The following is a 21,300-nucleotide window of genomic DNA, read 5'->3' as shown; positions in this document are numbered from 1 at the left end:
ACTGTCAGGGCCCAGATCTACTGTCAGGGCCCAGGTCTGACTGTCAGGGCCCAGGTCTGACTGTCAGGGCCCAGGTCTGACTGTCAGGGCCCAGGTCTGACTGTCAGGGCCCAGGTCTGACTGTCAGGGCCCAGGTCTGACTGTCAGGGCCCAGGTCTGACTGTCAGGGCCCAGGTCTGACTGTCAGGGCCCAGGTCTGACTGTCAGGGCCCAGGTCTGACTGTCAGGGCCCAGGTCTGACTGTCAGGGCCCAGGTCTGACTGTCAGGGCCCAGGTCTGACTGTAAGGGCCCAGGTCTGACTGTCAGGGCCCAGGTCTGACTGTAAGGGCCCAGGTCTGACTGTCAGGGCCCAGGTCTGACTGTCAGGGCCCAGGTCTGACTGTAAGGGCCCAGGTCTGACTGTCAGGGCCCAGGTCTGACTGTCAGGGCCCAGGTCTGACTGTCAGGGCCCAGGTCTGACTGTAAGGGCTGTTGTCCTCCTCCTCCTCAGATGAGGAGAGGAGAGAAGGATCAGTGGACCAATACGCAGCAGTAGGGAAATAAGCCATCTCTTTATTTGAATACGACGGCAACACGAAAACAAAACACTTACAAAATTACAAAACAAGAAAACGACGTAGACGAAACCTGAACATGAACTTACATAACTAAACGTAGAACTCACGGACAGGAACAGACTACATCAAAACGAACGAACAGCCAAACAGTCCCGTATGGTACAGACATGGACGAAACAGGAGACAATCACCCACCAACAAACAGTGAGAACACCCTACCTAAATATGACTCTCAATTAGAGGAAAACGCAAAACACCTGCCTCTAATTAAGAGCCATACCAGGCAACCCAAAACCAACATAGAAACAGAAAACATAGACTGCCCACCCAAAACTCACGCCCTGACCATCATACACATACAAAAACAACAGAAAACAGGTCAGGAACGTGACACTGACAGAATTCCCCCGTCTCTATCTCTCTCTCTGACTAATATTCAGATGAATGGGTTCAAACGGTGACTCAAAACAAAACATCAATTTTGGTCACTTCTGGTAAATATCTTATTCATAGGTTACACCTCAGTCACATCAAGCCATTGCTATGAAAATGATCAATCCGCCCTCTACCAGCAGCATGGTTGCTATGAAAATGATCAATCCGCCCTCTACCAGCAGCATGGTTGCTATGACAATGAGCAAGCCGCCCTCTACCAGCAGCATGGTTGCTATGACAATGAGCAAGCCGCCCTCTACCAGCAGCATGGTTGCTATGACAATGAGCAAGCCGCCCTCTACCAGCAGCATGGTTGCTATGTCCGCGGTTTTCCTTCTAAATTGGGCTATGTTGAAAACAATATCGCGGGTAAAATGTATTTGTCGCAGGTTTTTGAGCTACTTTTACATTTCTTAAAAAATATATTTTACTGTGACCTGCTGCTGCTGACTATCAGGCAGTGAGGCAGACTGTTGCTGAGTGAGTAAAGGAGACTATTTTAACTATTTGCACATCGTTACATCACTGTATATAGACATAATATGACATCTGTAATGTCTATATTCTTTTGGAACTTCTGCGAGTGTAATGTTTACTGTTCATTTGTTATTGTTTATTATCTACTTCACTTGCTTTAGCAATGTTAGCAATATGTATCCTATGCCAATAAAGCCCTTAACATTGAAATTGAGTGAGTGAGTGGTGGAGGAGTGAGTAGGGGAGTGGAGGAGGAGTGGAGGAGTGAGTGGAGGAGTGAGTGGAGGAGTGAGTGAGTGAGTGAGTGGGTGAGTGAGTGGGGGAGTGAGTGAGTGAGTGGTGGGGGAGTGAGTGGAGGAGTGAGTGAGTGAGTGGTGGGGGAGTGAGTGGAGGAGTGAGTGAGTGAGTGGTGGGGGAGTGAGTAGGGGAGTGAGTGAGTGAGTGGTGGAGGAGTGAGTGGAGGAGTGAGTGAGTGAGTGGTGGGGGAGTGAGTGGAGGAGTGAGTGAGTGGTGGGGGAGTGAGTGGAGGAGTGAGTGGAGGAGTGAGTGAGTGGAGGAGTGAGTGAGTGAGTGGTGGGGGAGTGAGTAGGGGAGTGAGTGAGTGAGTGGTGGGGGAGTGAGTGGAGGAGTGAGTGAGTGAGTGGTGGGGGAGTGAGTGGAGGAGTGAGTGGAGGAGTGAGTGAGTGGAGGAGTGAGTGAGTGGTGGGGGAGTGAGTAGGGGAGTGAGTGAGTGAGTGGTGGGGGAGTGAGTGAGTGAGTGAGTGGTGGGGGAGTGAGTGGAGGAGTGAGTGGGGGAGTGAGTGAGTGAGTGAGTGGGGGAGTGAGTGAGTGAGTGGTGGGGGAGTGAGTGGAAGAGTGAGTGAGTGAGTGGTGGGGGAGTGAGTGGAGGAGTGAGTGAGTGAGTGGTGGGGGAGTGAGTAGGGGAGTGAGTGAGTGAGTGGTGGGGGAGTGAGTAGGGGAGTGAGTGAGTGAGTGGTGGGGGAGTGAGTGGAGGAGTGAGTGAGTGAGTGGTGGGGGAGTGAGTGGAGGAGTGAGTGAGTGAGTGGTGGGGGAGTGAGTGGAGGAGTGAGTGAGTGAGTGGTGGGGGAGTGAGTGGAGGAGTGAGTGAGTGAGTGGTGGGGGAGTGAGTGGAGGAGTGAGTGAGTGAGTGAGTGGTGGGGGAGTGAGTGGAGGAGTGAGTGAGTGGTGGGGGAGTGAGTGGAGGAGTGAGTGAGTCATGTGAGTGAGAGGGGGAGTGAGAGGAGCCGGAGCAGCACGTTGTGACACCTTTTTTCCAGTTGTAGGTGGGCTATTTAGTGTCATTATGGAGACACCTACATTATGGAGACACCTACAGTATGGAGACACCTACAGTATGGAGACACCTACAGTATGGAGGTATGGAGACACCTACAGTATGGAGACACCTACAGTATGGAGACACCTACAGTATGGAGACACCTACAGTATGGAGGTATGGAGACACCTACAGTATGGAGACACCTACAGTATGGAGACACCTACAGTATGGAGACACCTACAGTATGGAGACACCTACAGTATGGAGACACCTACAGTATGGAGGTATGGAGACACCTACAGTATGGAGACACCTACAGTATGGAGACACCTACAGTATGGAGACACCTACATTATGGAGACACCTACAGTATGGAGACACCTACAGTATGGAGGTATGGAGACACCTACAGTATGGAGACACCTACAGTATGGAGACACCTACAGTATGGAGACACCTACAGTATGGAGACACCTACAGTATGGAGACACCTACAGTATGGAGGTATGGAGACACCTACAGTATGGAGACACCTACAGTATGGAGACACCTACAGTATGGAGACACCTACAGTATGGAGACACCTACAGTATGGAGGTATGGAGACACCTACAGTATGGAGACACCTACAGTATGGAGACACCTACAGTATGGAGACACCTACAGTATGGAGACACCTACAGTATGGAGACACCTACAGTATGGAGGTATGGAGACACCTACAGTATGGAGACACCTACAGTATGGAGACACCTACAGTATGGAGACACCTACAGTATGGAGACACCTACAGTATGGAGACACCTACAGTATGGAGACACCTACAGTATGGAGGTATGGAGACACCTACAGTATGGAGACACCTACAGTATGGAGACACCTACAGTATGGAGACACCTACAGTATGGAGACACCTACAGTATGGAGACACCTACAGTATGGAGACACGTACAGTATGGAGACACCTACAGTATGGAGGTATGGAGACACCTACAGTATGGTGACACCTACAGTATGGAGACACCTACAGTATGGAGACACCTACAGTATGGAGACACCTACAGTATGGAGACACCTACAGTATGGAGGTATGGAGACACCTACAGTATGGAGGTATGGAGACACCTACAGTATGGAGACACCTACAGTATGGAGGTATGGAGACACCTACAGTATGGAGACACCTACAGTATGGAGACACCTACAGTATGGAGGTATGGAGACACCTACAGTATGGAGACACCTACAGTATGGAGGTATGGAGACACCTACAGTATGGTGACACCTACAGTATGGAGACACCTACAGTATGGAGACACCTACATTATGGAGACACCTACAGTATGGAGGTATGGAGACACCTACAGTATGGAGACACCTACAGTATGGAGACACCTACAGTATGGAGACACCTACAGTATGGAGACACCTACAGTATGGAGACACCTACAGTATGGAGACACCTACAGTATGGAGACACCTACAGTATGGAGGTATGGAGACACCTACAGTATGGAGACACCTACAGTATGGAGACACCTACAGTATGGAGACACCTACAGTATGGAGACACCTACAGTATGGAGGTATGGAGACACCTACAGTATGGAGACACCTACAGTATGGAGACACCTACAGTATGGAGACACCTACAGTATGGAGACACCTACAGTATGGAGACACCTACAGTATGGAGACACCTACAGTATGGAGGTATGGAGACACCTACAGTATGGAGACACCTACAGTATGGAGACACCTACAGTATGGAGACACCTACAGTATGGAGACACCTACAGTATGGAGACACCTACAGTATGGAGACACCTACAGTATTTCTAACACTTTCCCCATAAAACATATTAACACGCTAGAACTGATGCACATAAAGAAATAAGGCGACAAAGCACAGAAACACGACTTTAGGCGCTCTAGAACGCATTAGATACATTCGCTCAGAGGTGGTTTAAACTGCATTCTAATGAGGACTTTGCTTATGGAAAAACATACTGTATGAAGCGAAGAGTGGAAATTTGAAATGGAAGTTAAGGAACTCCCTCGGCTGCTTCTGTTATGGGGAAAAGTTCAATGAAAATTACATTAAAATGTGGAGAATGATACATTTGCATCTGTTGGCCAACAATTAGTATAGTGATTTCTATGCAGGCTACTGTAGCCTACCATTTCATACAATAAATTCATTGAAATGACAATATCACTGGAGCCATTGCAAATCAATTCGTTTTTATTTATGGATAGCCAGGGGCTATCTCCAACACTCAGATAGCATTTAGAAATTAAGCATGTGTGTTTAGTGAGTCTGCCAGATTAGAGGCATTAGGGATGACCAGGGATGTTCTCTTGATACAGTTGAAGTCGGAAGTTCACATACACCTTAGCCAAGTATATTTAAACTGTCACGCCCTGACCATAGAGAGCCCTCGGGGTTCTCTATGGTGTTTGAGGTCAGGGTGTGACTAGGGGGGTTTTCTAGTATTTGTTTTTCTATGTTGGTGTATTAGTATGGATCCCAATTAGAGGAGGCTGTTTATCGTTGTCTCTAAGTGGGGATCATACTTAAGTGGTTCATTGTTCCCACCTGCTTTGTGGGATATTGTTTCAGTTAGTGCCTAGTACTCTCTGTACTTCACGTTCGTTGTTTGTTTATTGTTTTTTTTTTAAGTTTCACTTTAATTACAATTATGTGGAACTCAACTCACGCTGCGCCTTGGTCCATTCATTTTGACGAGCGAGACAAACTCAGTTTCACAATTCCTGAAAATCCCAGTAAAGATTCTCTGTCTTAGGTCAGTTAGGATCACCACTTTATTTTAAGAATGTGGAATAATAGGAGATAGAATTATGCATTTCAGCTTTTATTTCTTTCATCACATTCCCAGTGGGTCAGAAGTTTACATACACTCAATTAGTATTTGGTAGCAATGCCTTTAAATTGTTTAACTTGGGTCAAACGTTTCACGTAGCCTTCCACAATAAGTTGGGTGAATTTTGGCCCATTCCTCCTGACAGAGCTGGTGTAACTGAGTCAGGTTTGTAGGCCTCCTTGCTCGCACATGCTTTTCCAGTTCTGCCTACACATTTTCTATGGGATTGAGGTCAGGGCTTTGTGATGGCCACTCCAATACCTTGACTTTGTTGTCCTTAAGCCATTTTGCCACAACTTTGGAAGTATGCTTGGGGTCATTGTCCATTTGGAAGAACCATTTGCGACCAAGCTTTAACTTCCTGACTGATGTCTTGATGTTGCTTCAATATATCCACATACATTTCCTGCCTCATGATGCCATCTATTTTGGGAAATGCACCTGTCCCTCCTGCAGCAAAGCACCCCCACAACATGATGCTGCCACCCCCATGCTTCACGGTTGGGATGGTGTTCTTCAGCTTGCAAGCATCCCCCTTTTTCCTCCAAACATAACGATGGTCATTATAGCCAAATAGTTATATTTTTGTTATCAGACCAGAGGACATTTCTCCAAAAAGTACGATCTTTGTCCACATGTGCAGTTGCAAACCGTAGTCTGGCTTTTTTATGGCGGTTTTGGAGCAGTGGCTTCTTCCTTGCTGAGCGGCCTTTCAGGTTATGTCGATATAGGACTCATTTTACTGTGGATATAGACACTTTTGTACCCGTTTCCTCCAGCATCTGCACAAGGTCCTTTGCTGTTGTTCTGGGATTGATTTGCACCAAAGTACATTAATCTCTAAGAGACCGAAGGCGTCTCCTTCCTGAGCAGTATGACGGCTGCGTGGTCCCATGGTGTTTATACTTGCGTTTTACTGTTTGTACAGATGAACGTGGTACCTTCAGGCGTTTGGAAATTGTTCCCAAGGATGAACCAGACTTGTGGAGGTCTACAATTCTTTTTCTGAGGTCTTGGCTGATTTCTTTTGATTTTCCCATGATGTCAAGCAAAGAGGCACTGAGTTTGAAGGTAGGCCTTGAAATAGATCCACAGGTACACCTCCAATTGACTCAAATGATGTCAATTAGCCTATCAGAAGCTACTAAAGCCATGACATAATTTTCTGGAATTTTCCAAGCTGTTTAAAGGCAGTCAACTTAGTGTATGTAAACTTCTGACCCACTGGAATTGTGATACAGTGAATTATGAGTGAAATAATCTGTCTGTAAACAATTGTTGGAAAAATTACTTGTGTCATGCACAAAGTAGATGTCCTAACCAACTTGCCAAAACTATAGTTTGTTCACAAGAAATTTGTGGAGTGGTTGAAAAACAAGTTTTAATGACTCCAACCTAAGTGTATGTAAACTTCTGACTTCAACTGTAAGTGCTGAATTGGACAATTTTTTAAAATGTAACGAGTACTTTTGTCAGGGAAAATATATGGTGTAAAAGTACCTACTTTTTTAAAGGAATGTAGTGAAGTAAAAGTTGTCAAAAATATAAATAGTAAAGTACAGATATCCTAAAAAAACGACTTAATACTTTTAATTATTTTTACACCACTGGATTAAATAAATAGGCTATATTATAACTTCAGTGTATTGTTGTTGTAGCCTTATGTTATTATACAAGTATGAATGGCCATGTTTAGTTAATGAAATTGGATGTTATCAATTGTGATCATGGTCCCAGTGCTAACGCAATTGCCAATCAGCTGTTTGTTGGAATTGATTAGATTGAAGGTAACAGTCAGTCAGATTAGACTTCAGGTAAATAAATGAAAACACTGGCTGTTGACAAGCATAGGCCTATTGTTCACATTTGGTTCAGTGATTGAAATTACGACCCCATCCTCAGTAGCCTATTCGGCAACGGAAGCACTTATTACCTTGAAATCGCCTCGATATTCATGTCGAATGAATTAGTCTGTAAATTTGAACAAAGCAAGCTGCTAAATCGTTCATGTTACATCTTGTCGAGGCTACTGTAGGCTGTCTGAAATGAGATGTAGGCCTATCAGGGGCTTTAGGCTACCTGCATCTAGCTAACCAAACCATGGCAAACTTGAATCACAATCATAAACCTGGATTTTAGTCAGTAGGCCTAGCCTACGCTGATTGAAATGACAAGTCAATCTCGCAAATAGGCCATTTATAATGGTTTGTAGTCTAAACATCTGGCACATTTTCCAGAAAATAGCCAAACATTTGTTTTTTAAGTTTAATAAGGGCAAATTATCTTTTCTCTCGCAAAATATAAGATGGCGCCGAGGAGGACGGCGAACGTTTTACATGCTCCTAACCAACTGTGCTATTTTGTTCATTTTTTTGCATTGTTTGTAACTTTTTAATTTTTTATTTATTTTGTACATAATGTTGCTGCTACCGTCTCTTATGACCAAAAATAACTTCTGGACATCAGAACAGCGATTACTCACCACGAACTGGAAGAAGCTTTTTCTTTAACGAGTCCGACGAAAAGGATATACTGCTTTCCCGGGAACAGGCCCAAATCCCCGTTATTTGCGTGAAGAAACGACGGAGGAAAAGAAGGTGCTGAGAATCCGTAGGCCGAGCGAGTAAACTTCCACTGTTATCTGTTCTACTTGCTAACATGCAATCATTGGAAAATAAAATGAATGACCTACGATTACATTTATTCTACCAACGGGACATTAAAAACTGTAATATCTTATGTTTCACCAAGTCGTGGCTGAATGACGACACGGACATATAGAGCTGGCAGGATTTTCCATGCACCGGCAGAACAGAGAAGAAGCTACGTCTGGTAAGACAAGGGGTGGGGGTGTGTGTCTTTTTGTCAATAACAGCTGGTGAGCGATGTTTAAAATATTAAAGAAGTCTCGAGGTATTGCTCGCCTGAGGTAGAGTACCTTATGATAAGCTGTAGACCACACTATCTACCAAGAGAGTTCTCATCTATATTATTCGTAGCCATCTATTTATCACCACAGACCGATGCTGGCACTAAGACACTAAGACCGTAAGCAAACAAGTAAATGCTCATCCAGAAGTGGCGCTCCTAGTGGCCGGGGACTTTAATGCAGGCATACTTAAATCAGTTTTACCACATTTTTACCAGCACGTCACATGTGCAACCAGAGTGGGGACAGTCATGCCCAGTCATGCCCTCTTCATGACTGTCTTGGTGTGTTTGGACCATGATAGTTCGTTGGTGATGTGGACACCAAGGAACTTGAACTCTTGACCCTCTCCACTACAGCCCCGTCAATGTTAATGGGGGCCTGTTTGGCCCTCCTTTTCCTGTAGTCCACGATCAGCTCCTTTGTCTTGCTCACATTGAGGGAGAGGTTGTGTCCTGGCACCACACTGCCAGTTCTCTGACCTCCTCCCTATAGGCTCCCTTATCGTTGTCGGTGATCAGGCCTACCACTGTTGTGTCGTCAGCAAACTTAATGATGGTGTTGATGTCGTGTTTGGCCATGCAGTCGTGGGTGAACAGGGAGTACAGGAGGGGACTAACTACACCGCCTGGTATGGCAACTGCTCGGCATCTGACTGTAAGGCGGCACAGGTTCACTAACTACTTCTCGCCTGGTTCACTAACTACTTCTCAGATAGAGTTCAGTGTGTCAAATCGGAGGGCCTGTTGTCCGGACCTCTGGCAGTCTCTATGGGGGTGCCACAGGGTTCAATTCTCGGGCTGACTCTTTTCTCTGTATATATCAATGATGTCGCTCTTGCTGCGGGTGATTCTTTGATTCAACTCTACGCAGACGACACCATTCTGTATACATCTGGCCCTTCTTTGGACACTGTTAACAAACCTCCAAACGAGCTTCAACGCCATACAACACTCCTTCCGTGGCCTCCAGCTGCTCTTTAATGCTAGTAAAACGAAATGCATGCTCTTCAACCAATCACGGCCCGCACCCCCGACTAGCATCACTACTCTGGACGGTTCTGACTTAGAATATGTGGACAACTATAAATACCTAGGTGTCTGGCTAGACTGTAAACTCTCCTTCCAGACTCACATTAAGCATCTCCAATCCAAAGTTAAATCTAGAATCGGCTTCCTATTTCGCAACAAAGCCTCACTTCACTCATGCTGCCAAACATACCCTCGTAAAACTGACTATCCTACTGATCCTCGACTTTGGTGATGTCATTTACAAAATAGCCTCCAACACTCTACTCAGCAAATTGGATGCAGTCTATCACAGTGCCATCCGTTTTGTCACCAAAGCCCCATATACTACCCACCCCTGCGACTTGTATAATCTCGTTGGCTGGTCCTCGCTACATATTCGTCGCCAAACCCACTGGCTCCAGGTCATCTATAAATCTTTGCTAGGTAAAGCTCCGCCTTATCTCAACTCACTGGTCACCATAGCAACACCCACCCGTCACACGTGCTCCAGCAGGTATATTTCACTGGCCATCCCCAAAGCCAACACCTACTTTGGTCGCCTTTCCTTCCAGTTCTCTGCTGCCAATGACTGGAACTAATTACAAAAATAAATAAATAAAAATCACTGAAGTTGGAGACTTATATCTTCCTCACTAACTTTAAGTGTCAACTGTCAGAGCAGCTTACCGATCGCTGCAGCTGTACACAGCCCATCTGTAAATAGCCCATCCAATCAACTACCTACCTCATCCCCATATTTGTTTTTCTGCTCTTTTGCACACCAGTATTTCTACTTGCACATATCACTCCAGTGTAAGTTGCTAAATTGTAATTACTTCGCTACTATTGGCCTATTTTTTGCCATACCTCCTTACTTCATTTGAACACAGTGTACACAGATTTTTCTATTGTGTTATTGACTGTATGTTTGTTTATCCCCTGTGTATCTGTGTTGTTTTTGTCGCACTGCTTTGCTTTATCTTGGCCAGGTCACAGTTGTAAATGAGAACTTGTTCTCAACTGGCCAACCTGGTAAAATAATGGTGAAATAAAAAATTATAAAATACAGAGGTAGTGCGTACGGCCCAGTACATCACTGGGGCCAAGCTTCCTCCCATCCAGGACCTATATACCAGGCAGTGTCAGAGGAATTGTAGGACACTCCAGTCACCCAAGTTATAGACTGTTTTCTCTGCTACCGCACAGCAAGCGGTACCGGAGCGCCAAGTCTAGGACCAAAAGGCTCCTCAACAGCTTCTACCCCCAAGCCATAAGACTGCTCAGATATTTTCTTCTTGAACTGCACTGTTGGTTAAGGGCTTGCAAGTAAGCATTTCACGGTAAAGTCTACACTTGTTGTATTCGGCGCATGTGACAAATAAAATTTTATTTAATTTTGTACACTGCTGCTACTCGCTGTTTATTATCTATGCATAGTCACTTCAACCCTACCTACATGTACAAATTACCTCAACTAACCTGTACCCAGCACACTGACTCGGTACCGGTACCCCCTGTATATAGCCTCGTTATTGTTATGTTGTTATTGTGTTACTTTTTATTCTTTTTTTACTTTAGTTTATTTTGTAAATATTTTCTTAACTCTTCTTGAACTGCACTGTTGGTTAAGGGCTTGTAAATAATAATTTCACGGTAAGGTCTACAATTGTGATTGATTTGATATTCAAATTCCCTAGCTAGTCATATTAGTTCACAATAATTATTATTTTGATGGAAAACAGAATTTTGCTTCTTAAGTCTTTAGAAGTTAAGTCAATATTCACTCGATAACGTTATTGAAAAATGGTTTATTGGCTAAAAGTGCCAAGCCTTTTCTTGTTGCGAAAAAACGAACAATTGGGCTAGTTTTTAGGCCTTGTTTAGGCCTCGTTTTGAGTAATCAATTTCTGCCATACCTGGTAACCCTGACCGGCGTTTTGAGTAATCAATTTCTGCCAGACCTGGCAACCCTGACCGGGGTACCGGTATAGTAGTGCCCTAAAGTCGTGATAAACCCAGTCATTCTGGACAGAGGGTATGGCTGTTTAGTCTAAATTACACTATAGTGCCTGGAAATAAGATGACATTGCTAAACGAGGCAAATATTTAGTAGTAAACCACTAAATGTCATTAGCTAGCAAAGTTTGTCAAAAATAGCTAGCAATGCTAAACGGCAGCTACCTCAATTTCAGCTAACGTTATACTGCATCTAAAGTCAATCTGGCGACATCAAAATGAGGACAAAAAGTTGTGCTACTAATTATTTGCATCCTTTTGAATGGCATTGTATTTCTAAGCCACTGTAACGCACTTTTGATTAAATCTTAATCAGTGCTCATTGACGATACAGTTTACTAGAATGTTCAGTTGGGCATTAGTTCAAAACAATATTGTGATGAAACATGCAACCCACGAAGAGAGTGAAGTAATATAAGAACTCTCCTCCAGCGATATCACTCACCAACATGGGGTTTCCTTCCGTCAGAATCCTGGCGAAGGCCTCTGGGGATAGATCCTGTAGGGCCACTCCATTGATCGTCAGGAGCTTGTCTCCTTCTCTGAGGATCAACAACACCACACACCTGTTTGTATTAGATATAGATTTTATCTTTTTGCATTGCAACTGCCAACCACAGGAAGAATCTCAATGAGTGTAGACTGCCTGCTGCCGCTCTGATAATCATCAGATGGGGGACGGAGAGGAGGTAGAGGGCCCACGTGGGTAACTGTGGGTGCCCTGCCTTGATTGGGTAACTGATTAATAAAACAATTAAAATAAACTGCATAATAAATAAATGTGATAGGTCAATATGTCGGTATGACATTTTTGTAAATGTTTTATCCAACCACCAGATCCCGATCTCAATGTTCAAAATACACCAGAGATTTAGCTACCGAAAATCAATAGTTTATAAAAAAATAACTGTGAATTAAGTTTTTATCACAAGCACAAAATAAAAATGCCAAAATAAAGGAAACACCAACATAAAATGTCTTGAAGGGTGTTGCGCCACCACGAGCTGCCAGAACAGCTTCAATGCGCCTTGGCATAGATTCTACAAGTGGACCTAAACCATGGCAGGAAATTGCACCTGACACCATAACATGTCATTTGTAGCCAACTATAGGCCACAGATTGTTGCTTGTGTGCATAGACATACAATCCATAGAAGGATTTTGTCACCTCTTACCCTGACAATTTGACTGTTAAACTCATGGGTACGCTAGCAATGGATGCCAGTCCTGACTTGAATGGGAACTGCCATCTATGGATTATACTTCTATGTTTGGTTACGACTGTCGGTTTGCCTTCTGCAGATTTCAAAATACAATATTGCGGGAAAAACGTACAGTTTGGAAAGCAAATGAAAAGAGAAGTGCTGAAAAGAGAAGACTCATCTCTCTGTAGAACCAATAGAAACATTTTTACACAACAACACCCAATGTGTAGCTCATCTTGAGATAGGCTTATGCAACGACGGGCGCAACGGTCATCACCGTGAGTAGCCTATGGCTTCATCTTCATCATTAGGAAAGTCAGTGTGCCACTGGAAATTGTCTTTAGCAGCCTACTGTAGCCTATGATATATATATACTGTACATTGCCTCCAAATATTGTACAATCTGTGTGTCTCTTCATTGGCCGGGGCTGTTGTTTGCTTGAATTCAAGACCAGTTTGATCTCAGTTTGTCAGTGTCAGAGTAGCCAGTCATTTCGGTCATTTGTGTGGTATTTAAAAAGATTCAGCTCATGTCTTCTGGCATGTAAATTATGTAGAATTGCATGATATGCATTTTTAAAAGGCAGATTTTTAAAAAGGGGATCTATAAAAATAAAACGAAGCCCTGGGGCCTATGATTTCTTAATTTGGCCCTGCACAGACCCCGTGGTTCAATCTACACAGACCCCGTGGTTCAATCTACACAGACCCCGTGGTTCAATCTACACAGACCTGGAGAAAAACAATACATCTTTTTATGACATTCAGGGGTGGAATTACCAAATTAAATAACTCTGTGACCCCACCCCTGACATTAAACCAAAAACTATTTCCTTACATCATAAAGGGGTTTTACTACGGGAAGTCCCTCTTGTTTCCCCCTAAAATGTCTCAACTCCTCTATCCTTACAAGGTTTCAACCTACAGTATATTCAAATTCTTCACAGAAAAACAGAGAGGTTATCAGAGGTTACCTGGCGAAGGCTCCTCCTCCGTTCTTGAACTTGAGGATCTTCTCCACCTCATAGCGGTGTTTCCCATCCTCCTCTGTGTGCAGTATAGAGATACCTCCCTTCACAGGTGAATCCTATGGACCGGAATGGAAAACATAGCAACTCACATTACCATACATGGTTGAAAACAAAGCCTTAGCCTCGACATGACGACTACTACTGTATACATTGTTGAAAAGACCAAAGAGCATATCCCTGATCCCTCACATTTCTACTACCCTACATTGTTACAATTCAAATAGAAAAGGACAACATAAACTGGAAGTGATGCAGTCATATCACTTACTTTGATATCCATATCCTTCTCTAGGTCTCCCCACTGGTAGTATGTAGGCAGTCTTCCCACTGGTAGTATGTAGGCAGTCTTCCCACTGGTAGTATGTGGGCAGTCTTCCCACTGCTAGTGAGTGTTAGCAGTCTTCCTACTGGTAGTGTGTAGGCAGTCTTCCGACTGGTAGTGTGTAGGTAGTCTCCCCACTGGTAGTGTGTGGGCAGTGCCACAAGTCCTGACTTAAATAGCTTTGTATAGGAGGGTTGACCAGGCACTTCTGCATCATGTGACCCGAGCAGCCAGAGAGGAAGTAGGTACACTCACACAAGAGGGACTATTATTTTGCCAAAAGAGGATCTTCTGCAGAACGAGGAACTGGTCATGAGTTGTAAAATTGAAAAACAATAGATTACAAGGACACAGCTGTTTGAGTTTTAAACGGACAATTCACAGTCTGCTTGTGTACTAGCTATCCACTCATTAAACTCCTGCCCTGTCCTGTGTAGAAAATGTTGGCTTTCCAGGTATGCCATGGCATCAACATCATCACCACACACAGATCTGTGGCTTCGGTAGCTCCTTGTTAGCCTGGTCCCTAATCACTTTGTGCCGTCAGGCCCAACTCATATGGTCATTGTTTGGCAACACAGCACACACAGACCGGGAAGCAGGCTAGCTCTCTGTTGCAACAGGAAGAAATGACTCACTACAAACAGTTGAAGTCGGAAGTTTACATACACTTAAGTTGGAGTCATTAAAACTCGTTTTTCAACCACTCCACACATTTCTTGTTAACAAACTATAGTTTTGGCAAATCGGTTAGGACATCTACTTTGTGCATGACACGAGTAATTTTTCCAACAATTGTTTACAGACAGATTATTTCATTCATAATTTACTGTATCACAATTCCAGTGGGTCAGAAGTTTACATACACTAAGTTGACTGTGCCTTTAAACAGCTTGGAAAATTCCAGAAAATGATGTCATGGCTTTAGTAGCTTCTGATAGGCTAACTGACATCATTTGAGTCAATTGGAGGTGTACCTGTGGATGTATTTCAAGGCCTACCTTCAAACTCAATGCCTCTTTGCTTGACATCATGGGAAAATCAAAAGAAATTAGCCGAGACCTCAGAAAAATAATTGTGAACCTCCTCAAGTCTGGTTCATCCTCGGGAGCAATTTCCAAACTCCTGAAGGTACCACGTTCATCTGTACAAACAATAGTACGCAAGTATAAACACCATGGGACCACGCAGCCGTCATACCGCTCAGGAAGGAGACGCGTTCTGTCTCCTAGAGAGGAACGCACCTTGGTGCGAAAAGTGCAAATCAATCCCAGAACAACAGCAAAGGACCTCTTGAAGATGCTGGAGGAAACAGGTACAAAAGTGTCTATATCCACAGTAAAATGAGTCCTAAATCGACATAACCTGATAGGTCGCTCAGCAAGGAAGAAGCCACTGCTTCAAAACCGCCATAAAAAAGCCAGACTACGGTTTGCAACTGCACATGTGGACAAAGATCGTACTTTTTGGAGAAATGTCCTCTGGTCTGATGAAACAAAAATAGAACTGTTTGTCCATAATGACCATCGTTATGTTTGAAGGAAAAAGGGGGAGGCTTGCAAGCCGAAGAACACCATCCCAAACGTGAAGAACGGGGGTGGCAGCATCATGTTGTGGGGGTGCTTTGCTGCAGGAGGGCCAGGTGCACTTCACAAAATAGATGGCATCATGAGGCAGGAACATTATGTGGATATATTGAAGCAACATCTCAAGACATCAGTCAGGAAGTTAAAGCTTGGTCGCAAATGGGTCTTCCAAATGAACAATGACCCCAAGCATACTTCCAAAGTTGTGGCCAAATGGCTTAAGGACAACAAAGTCAAGGTATTGGAGTGGCCATCACAAAGCCCTGACCTCAATCCCATAGAAAATGTGTGGGCTGAACTGAAAAAGCGTGTGCGAGCAAGGAGGCCTACAAACCTGACTCAGTTACACCAGCTCTGTCAGGAGGAATGGGCTAAAATTCCCCCAACTTATTGTGGGAAACTTGTGGAAGACTACCCAAAACATTTGACCCAAGTTAACAATTTAAAGGCAATGCAACCAAATACTAATTGAGTGTATGTAAACCTCTGACCCACTGGGAATGTGATGAAAGAAATACAAGCTGGAATAAATCATTCTCTCTACTATTATTCTGACATTTCACATTCTTAAAATAAAGTGGTGATCCTAACTGACCTAAGACAGGACATTTTTACTAGATTTAATATCAGGAATTGTGAAAAACTTAGTTTAAACGTATTTGGCTAAGGTGTATGTGTCACGCCCTGACCATAGAGAGCTCTTGATTCTCTATGGTGTTGTAGGTCAGGGCGTGACTAGGGGGGTGTTCTAGTTTTTTCCTTTTTCTATGTTGGTGAGCTTTGTATGGTTCCCAAGTAGAGGCAGCTGATTATCGTTGTCTCTAATTGGGGATCATACTTAAGTTCTCCATTGTTCCCACCTGGGTTGTGGGATATTGTTTGTGTTAGTGTGTTTGGGCACTACGTCTTCACGTTCTTTGTAGTTTTGTTGTTTTGTTTCTAGTTTCACTTTGTATTAAAAAGATGTGGAACTCAATTCACGCTGCGCCTTGGTCCGCTCATTTTGGAGAACGTGACAGTATGTAAACTTCCGACTTCAACTGTACATCACAATAGAGATGGTTGTTGAAGTGAACCCATGAAAGACCACATGTTTTTGGTTGACCGAGCTTCCTCAAAACATCTATTGACATGATGCTCGATTAGAGTTGTTTACACATTGAAATGCATCCCGTTAGTAACTAGACGTTGGCTGTTTAAAAGCTGAGTGCATTGTTGTTATTTCCAGAAGTGGAATTTAAAAAAAGCAGAAACATTTGAAGTTCTAGATCATTGAAGGTACAGGTGGTGGCTGAATTAACGTACAGAACTGAAGATTAGGGATGTTGATTTAAACAATAAAAGGTTTATGCATATAGGTGAGTGAACACACATGCGCACATGCACTAACACATACAAACACAATGACACACTGCCCCACTACCACAATACAGAGACGTTCCTTCACCTCCATGGGAAAGCCTAGAAAGGGGAACAGAGAGGGGAACTGAGATGATGACCCTGTAGACAGGAAGTCACATCACAATCACAGCTTCCTCTGTGAAGTCAACTGAAAATATGGGGTTCTCCCAGATTAACTTGAACATGTTGACCATTCACGGTGTGTGTGTCTGTGTGTGTCTGTGTAAGATACTTACACTACTGTTCAATAGTTTGTGATCACTTAGAAATGTCCTTGTTTTTTAAAGAAAAGCAAATGTTTTGTTCATCAAAATAACATCAAATTGATCCGAAATACAGTGTAGACATTGTTAATGTTGTAAATTACTATTACTTTTTTAATGGAATATCTACATAGGCCTACAGAGGCCCATTATCAACAACCATCACTCCTGCGTTCCAATGGCACGTTGTGTTAGCTAATGCAAGTTCATCGTTTTAAAAGGCTAATTGATCATTAGAAAACCCTTTTGCAATTATGTTGAAACAGAGAACAGATGAAAACTGTTGTCCTGATTAAAGAAGCAATAAAACTGTCCTTCTTTAGACTAGTTGAGTATCTGGAGCATCAGCATTTGTGGGTTCGATTACAGGCTCAAAATGGCCAGAAACAATGCACTTTCCTCTGAAACTCTTCAGTCTATTCTTGTTCTGAGAAATGAAGGCTATTCCATGCGAGAAATTGCCAAGAAACTGAAGATCTCGTACAACACTGTGTACTACTCCCTTCACAGAACAGCGCAAACTGGCTCTAACCAGAATAGAAAGAGGATTAGGAGGCCCCGGGGCACAACTGAGCAAGAGGACAAGTACATTAGTGTCTAGTTGTAGAAACAGACGCCTCACAAGTCAACTGGCAGCTTCATTAAATAGTACCCGCAAAACTCCAGTCTCAACGTCAACAGTGAAGAGGCGACTCTGGGATACTGGCCTTCTAGGCAGAGTTCCTCTGTCCAGTGTCTGTGTTCTTCTGCCCATCTTAATCTTTTATTTTTATTGGCCAGTCTGAGATATGTATTTTTCTTTGCAACTCTGCCTAGAAGGCCAGCATCCCGGAGTTGCCTCTTCACTGTTGACATTGAGACTGGTGTTTTGCGGGTACTATTTAATGAAGCTGCCAGTTGAGGACTGAACATATCATACAAAATGTAATGCGTAACATATCATACAAATTGGGTGCTGGACATCCACAAAATAATACATACCATACAAAACTTAAAATATCATTGTCACGTTCTGACCTTAGTTCCTTTTTTATGTCTTTATTTTAGTTTGGTCAGGGCGTGAGTTGGGGTGGGCATTCTATGTTGTTTTTCTATGTTTTGTTCTAGTCGTTATATTTCTATGTGTTTGGCCTAGTTATTTTCTGTTTAGTGTTTTTGTTTGCACCTTACAGAACTGTTCGTTTGTCGGTTTGTTGTTTTTGTTCAGTATTCATTCTTTATTAAATTAGTATGAATACGTACCACGCTGCACTTTGGTCCTCTTCTCCTTCCACCAACGACAACCGTTACAGAACTATCCACCAACCAAGGACCAAGCAGCGTGGTAAACGGGAGCAGAGGATTATGGACTCATGGACATGGGAGGAGATACTAGACGGTAAGGGACCCTGGGTACAGGCTGGGGAATATCGCCGCCCCAAGGAAGAACCGGAGGCAGCGAAAGCTGAGCGGCGGCGATATGAGGAGGTAGCACGGCAGCGCAACAGGCACGAGAGGCAGCCCCAACATGTTGGGGGGAAGGGGCATACGGGGGGGGTGGCAGAGTCAGGTTGGAGACCTGAGCCCACTGTTCGTGCTTATCGTAAGCAGCGTTGTACTGGTCAGGCACCGTGTTATCGGTTAAGTGCACAGTGTCGCCAGTACGCGCCCATAGCCCGGTGCGCTATAGGACAGCCCCCCGAAAGTGTCATGCGAGTGTGGGCATCCAGCCAGGGCGTATTGTGCTGGCTCAGCGTGTCTGGTCTCCGGTACGCCGTTTCAGTCCAGGGTATCCTGCACCGGCTCTGCGTGCTGTGTCTCCGGGGCGCTGGGAGGGTGCAGTGCGTCCTATGCCTCCGCTCCATTCGTGCCGGGCGAATGTGGGAATTGAGCCTAAGGGAGAGGTGCGCGCAGTATGCACCAGATCTCCAGTGCTCACCCACAGCCCGGTTCAACCTGTTCCTGCACTCTGGAGGGTCCGGGCTAGAGTAGTCATCCAGCCTGGGGGAGTGGTGCCAAGGCTGCGCACCAGAGCTCCAGTGCTCCCCCACAGCCCGGTCCTGTAGGTCTCCCCAGCCTGGTGGGTCCTGTGGCAGCCCCACGTACCAGGCTGTCTCTCCGTCTCCTCCCTCCAGGTTCTCTCTCCAAGCCAGAGCCGCCCGTCTGTCCTGAGCCGCCTGAGCCGCCTGAGCCGCCCATCTGTCCTGAGCCGCCTGAGCCGCTCTTCAGTCAGGAGCTGCCTGAGCCGCCCTTCAGTCAGGAGCCGCCTGAGCCGCCCTTCAGTCAGGAGCCGCCTGAGCCGCCCTTCAGTCAGGAGCCACCTGAGCCGCCCATCAGTCCAGAGGTGCCCGTCAGTCCAGAGGCGCCCGTCAGTCCAGAGGCGCCCGTCAGTCCAGTGCTGCCCTCTACTAGGGTCTCCAATTCGGGGTCGGTGGCGAGGGTCGCTACTTCTAAGGTGCCACATAAGTGGGCCAAATCAAATCAAATCAAATCAAATTTTATTAGTCACATACACATGGTTAGCAGATGTTAATGCGAGTGTAGCGAAATGCTTGTGCTTCTAGTTCCGACAATGCAGTAATAACAACAAGTAATCTAACCTAACAATTCCACAACTACTACCTTATACACACAAGTGTAAAGGGATAAAGAATATGTACATAAAGATATATGAATGAGTGATGGTACAGAACGGCATAGGCAAGATGCAGTAGATGGTATAGAGTACGGTATATACATATGAGATGAGTACTGTAGGGTATGTAAACATAAAGTGGCATAGTTTAAAGTGGCTAGTGGTACATGTATTACATAAAGATGGCAAGATGCAGTAGATGATATAGAGTACAGTATATACATATACATATGAGATGGGTAATGTAGGGTATGTAAACATTATATTAAGTGGCATTGTTTAAAGTGGCTAGTGGTACATTTTTACATAATTTCCATCAATTCCCATTTTTAAAGTGGCTGGAGTTGAGTCAGTATGTTGGCAGCGGCCGCTAAATGTTAGTGGTGGCTGTTTAACAGTCTGATGGCCTTGAGATAGAAGCTGTTTTTCAGTCTCTCGGTCCCTGCTTTGATGCACCTGTACTGACCTCGCCTTCTGGATGATAGCGGGGTAAACAGGCAGTGGCTTGGGTGGTTGTTGTCCTTGATGATCTTTATGGCCTTCCTGTGACATCGGGTGGTGTAGGTGTCCTGGAGGGCAGGTAGTTTGCCCCCGGTGATGCGTTCTGCAGACCTCACTACCCTCTGGAGAGCCTTACGGTTGTGGGCGGAGCAGTTGCCGTACCAGGCGGTGATACAGCCCGACAGGATGCTCTCGATTGTGCATCTGTAGAAGTTTGTGAGTGCTTTTGGTGACAAGCCGAATTTCTTCAGCCTCCTGAGGTTGAAGAGGCGCTGCTGCGCCTTCTTCACAACGCTGTCTGTGTGGGTGGACCAATTCAGTTTGTCCGTGATGTGTACACCGAGGAACTTAAAACTTTCCACCTTCTCCACTACTGACCCGTCGATGTGGATAGGGGGGTGCTCCCTCTGCTGTTTCCTGAAGTCCACAATCATCTCCTTTGTTTTGTTGACGTTGAGTGTGAGGTTATTTTCCTGACACCACACTCCGAGGGCCCTCACCTCCTCCCTGTAGGCCGTCTCGTCGTTGTTGGTAATCAAGCCTACCACTGTAGTGTCATCCGCAAACTTGATGATTGAGTTGGAGGCGTGCATGGCCACGCAGTCGTGGGTGAACAGGGAGTACAGGAGAGGGCTCAGAACGCACCCTTGTGGGGCCCCAGTGTTGAGGATCAGCGGGGTGGAGATGTTGTTACCTACCCTCACCACCTGGGGGCGGCCCGTCAGGAAGTCCAGGACCCAGTTGCACAGGGCGGGGTCGAGACCCAGGGTCTCGAGCTTGATGACGAG

At 44.9% G+C, this 21,300-nt stretch overlaps 1 protein-coding gene across 3 annotated transcripts in view; it reads right to left on the bottom strand.

Annotated features, from left to right (window-relative positions):
* The window catches only part of LOC139532771 (uncharacterized), a 33,025-nt gene extending 18,640 nt beyond the window's left edge, over positions 1-14,385 (bottom strand). The window contains exons 1-3 of one of the 3 annotated variants that reach the window (XM_071330789.1): positions 14,094-14,385; positions 13,769-13,881; positions 12,035-12,131 (exon numbers count right to left, since the gene is read on the bottom strand). In XM_071330789.1, coding sequence (XP_071186890.1) covers positions 12,035-12,131; positions 13,769-13,881; positions 14,094-14,105 — 222 coding nt within the window. In that variant the 5' untranslated portion in view covers positions 14,106-14,385. Of the gene's footprint in view, positions 1-12,034; positions 12,156-13,768; positions 13,882-14,093 lie in introns of all 3 variants that reach the window. The other 2 variants (XM_071330790.1, XM_071330788.1) reach the window with 2 other exon arrangements.
* Between the last annotated feature and the right edge of the window lie 6,915 nt (positions 14,386-21,300).

This window comes from Salvelinus alpinus, chromosome 10, assembly GCF_045679555.1.
Source record: "Salvelinus alpinus chromosome 10, SLU_Salpinus.1, whole genome shotgun sequence".
Taxonomy (NCBI): Eukaryota; Metazoa; Chordata; class Actinopteri; order Salmoniformes; family Salmonidae; genus Salvelinus; species Salvelinus alpinus.
The sequence above is the reverse complement of the archived record's forward strand: the minus strand, read 5'-3'. Positions and strand labels throughout refer to the sequence as shown.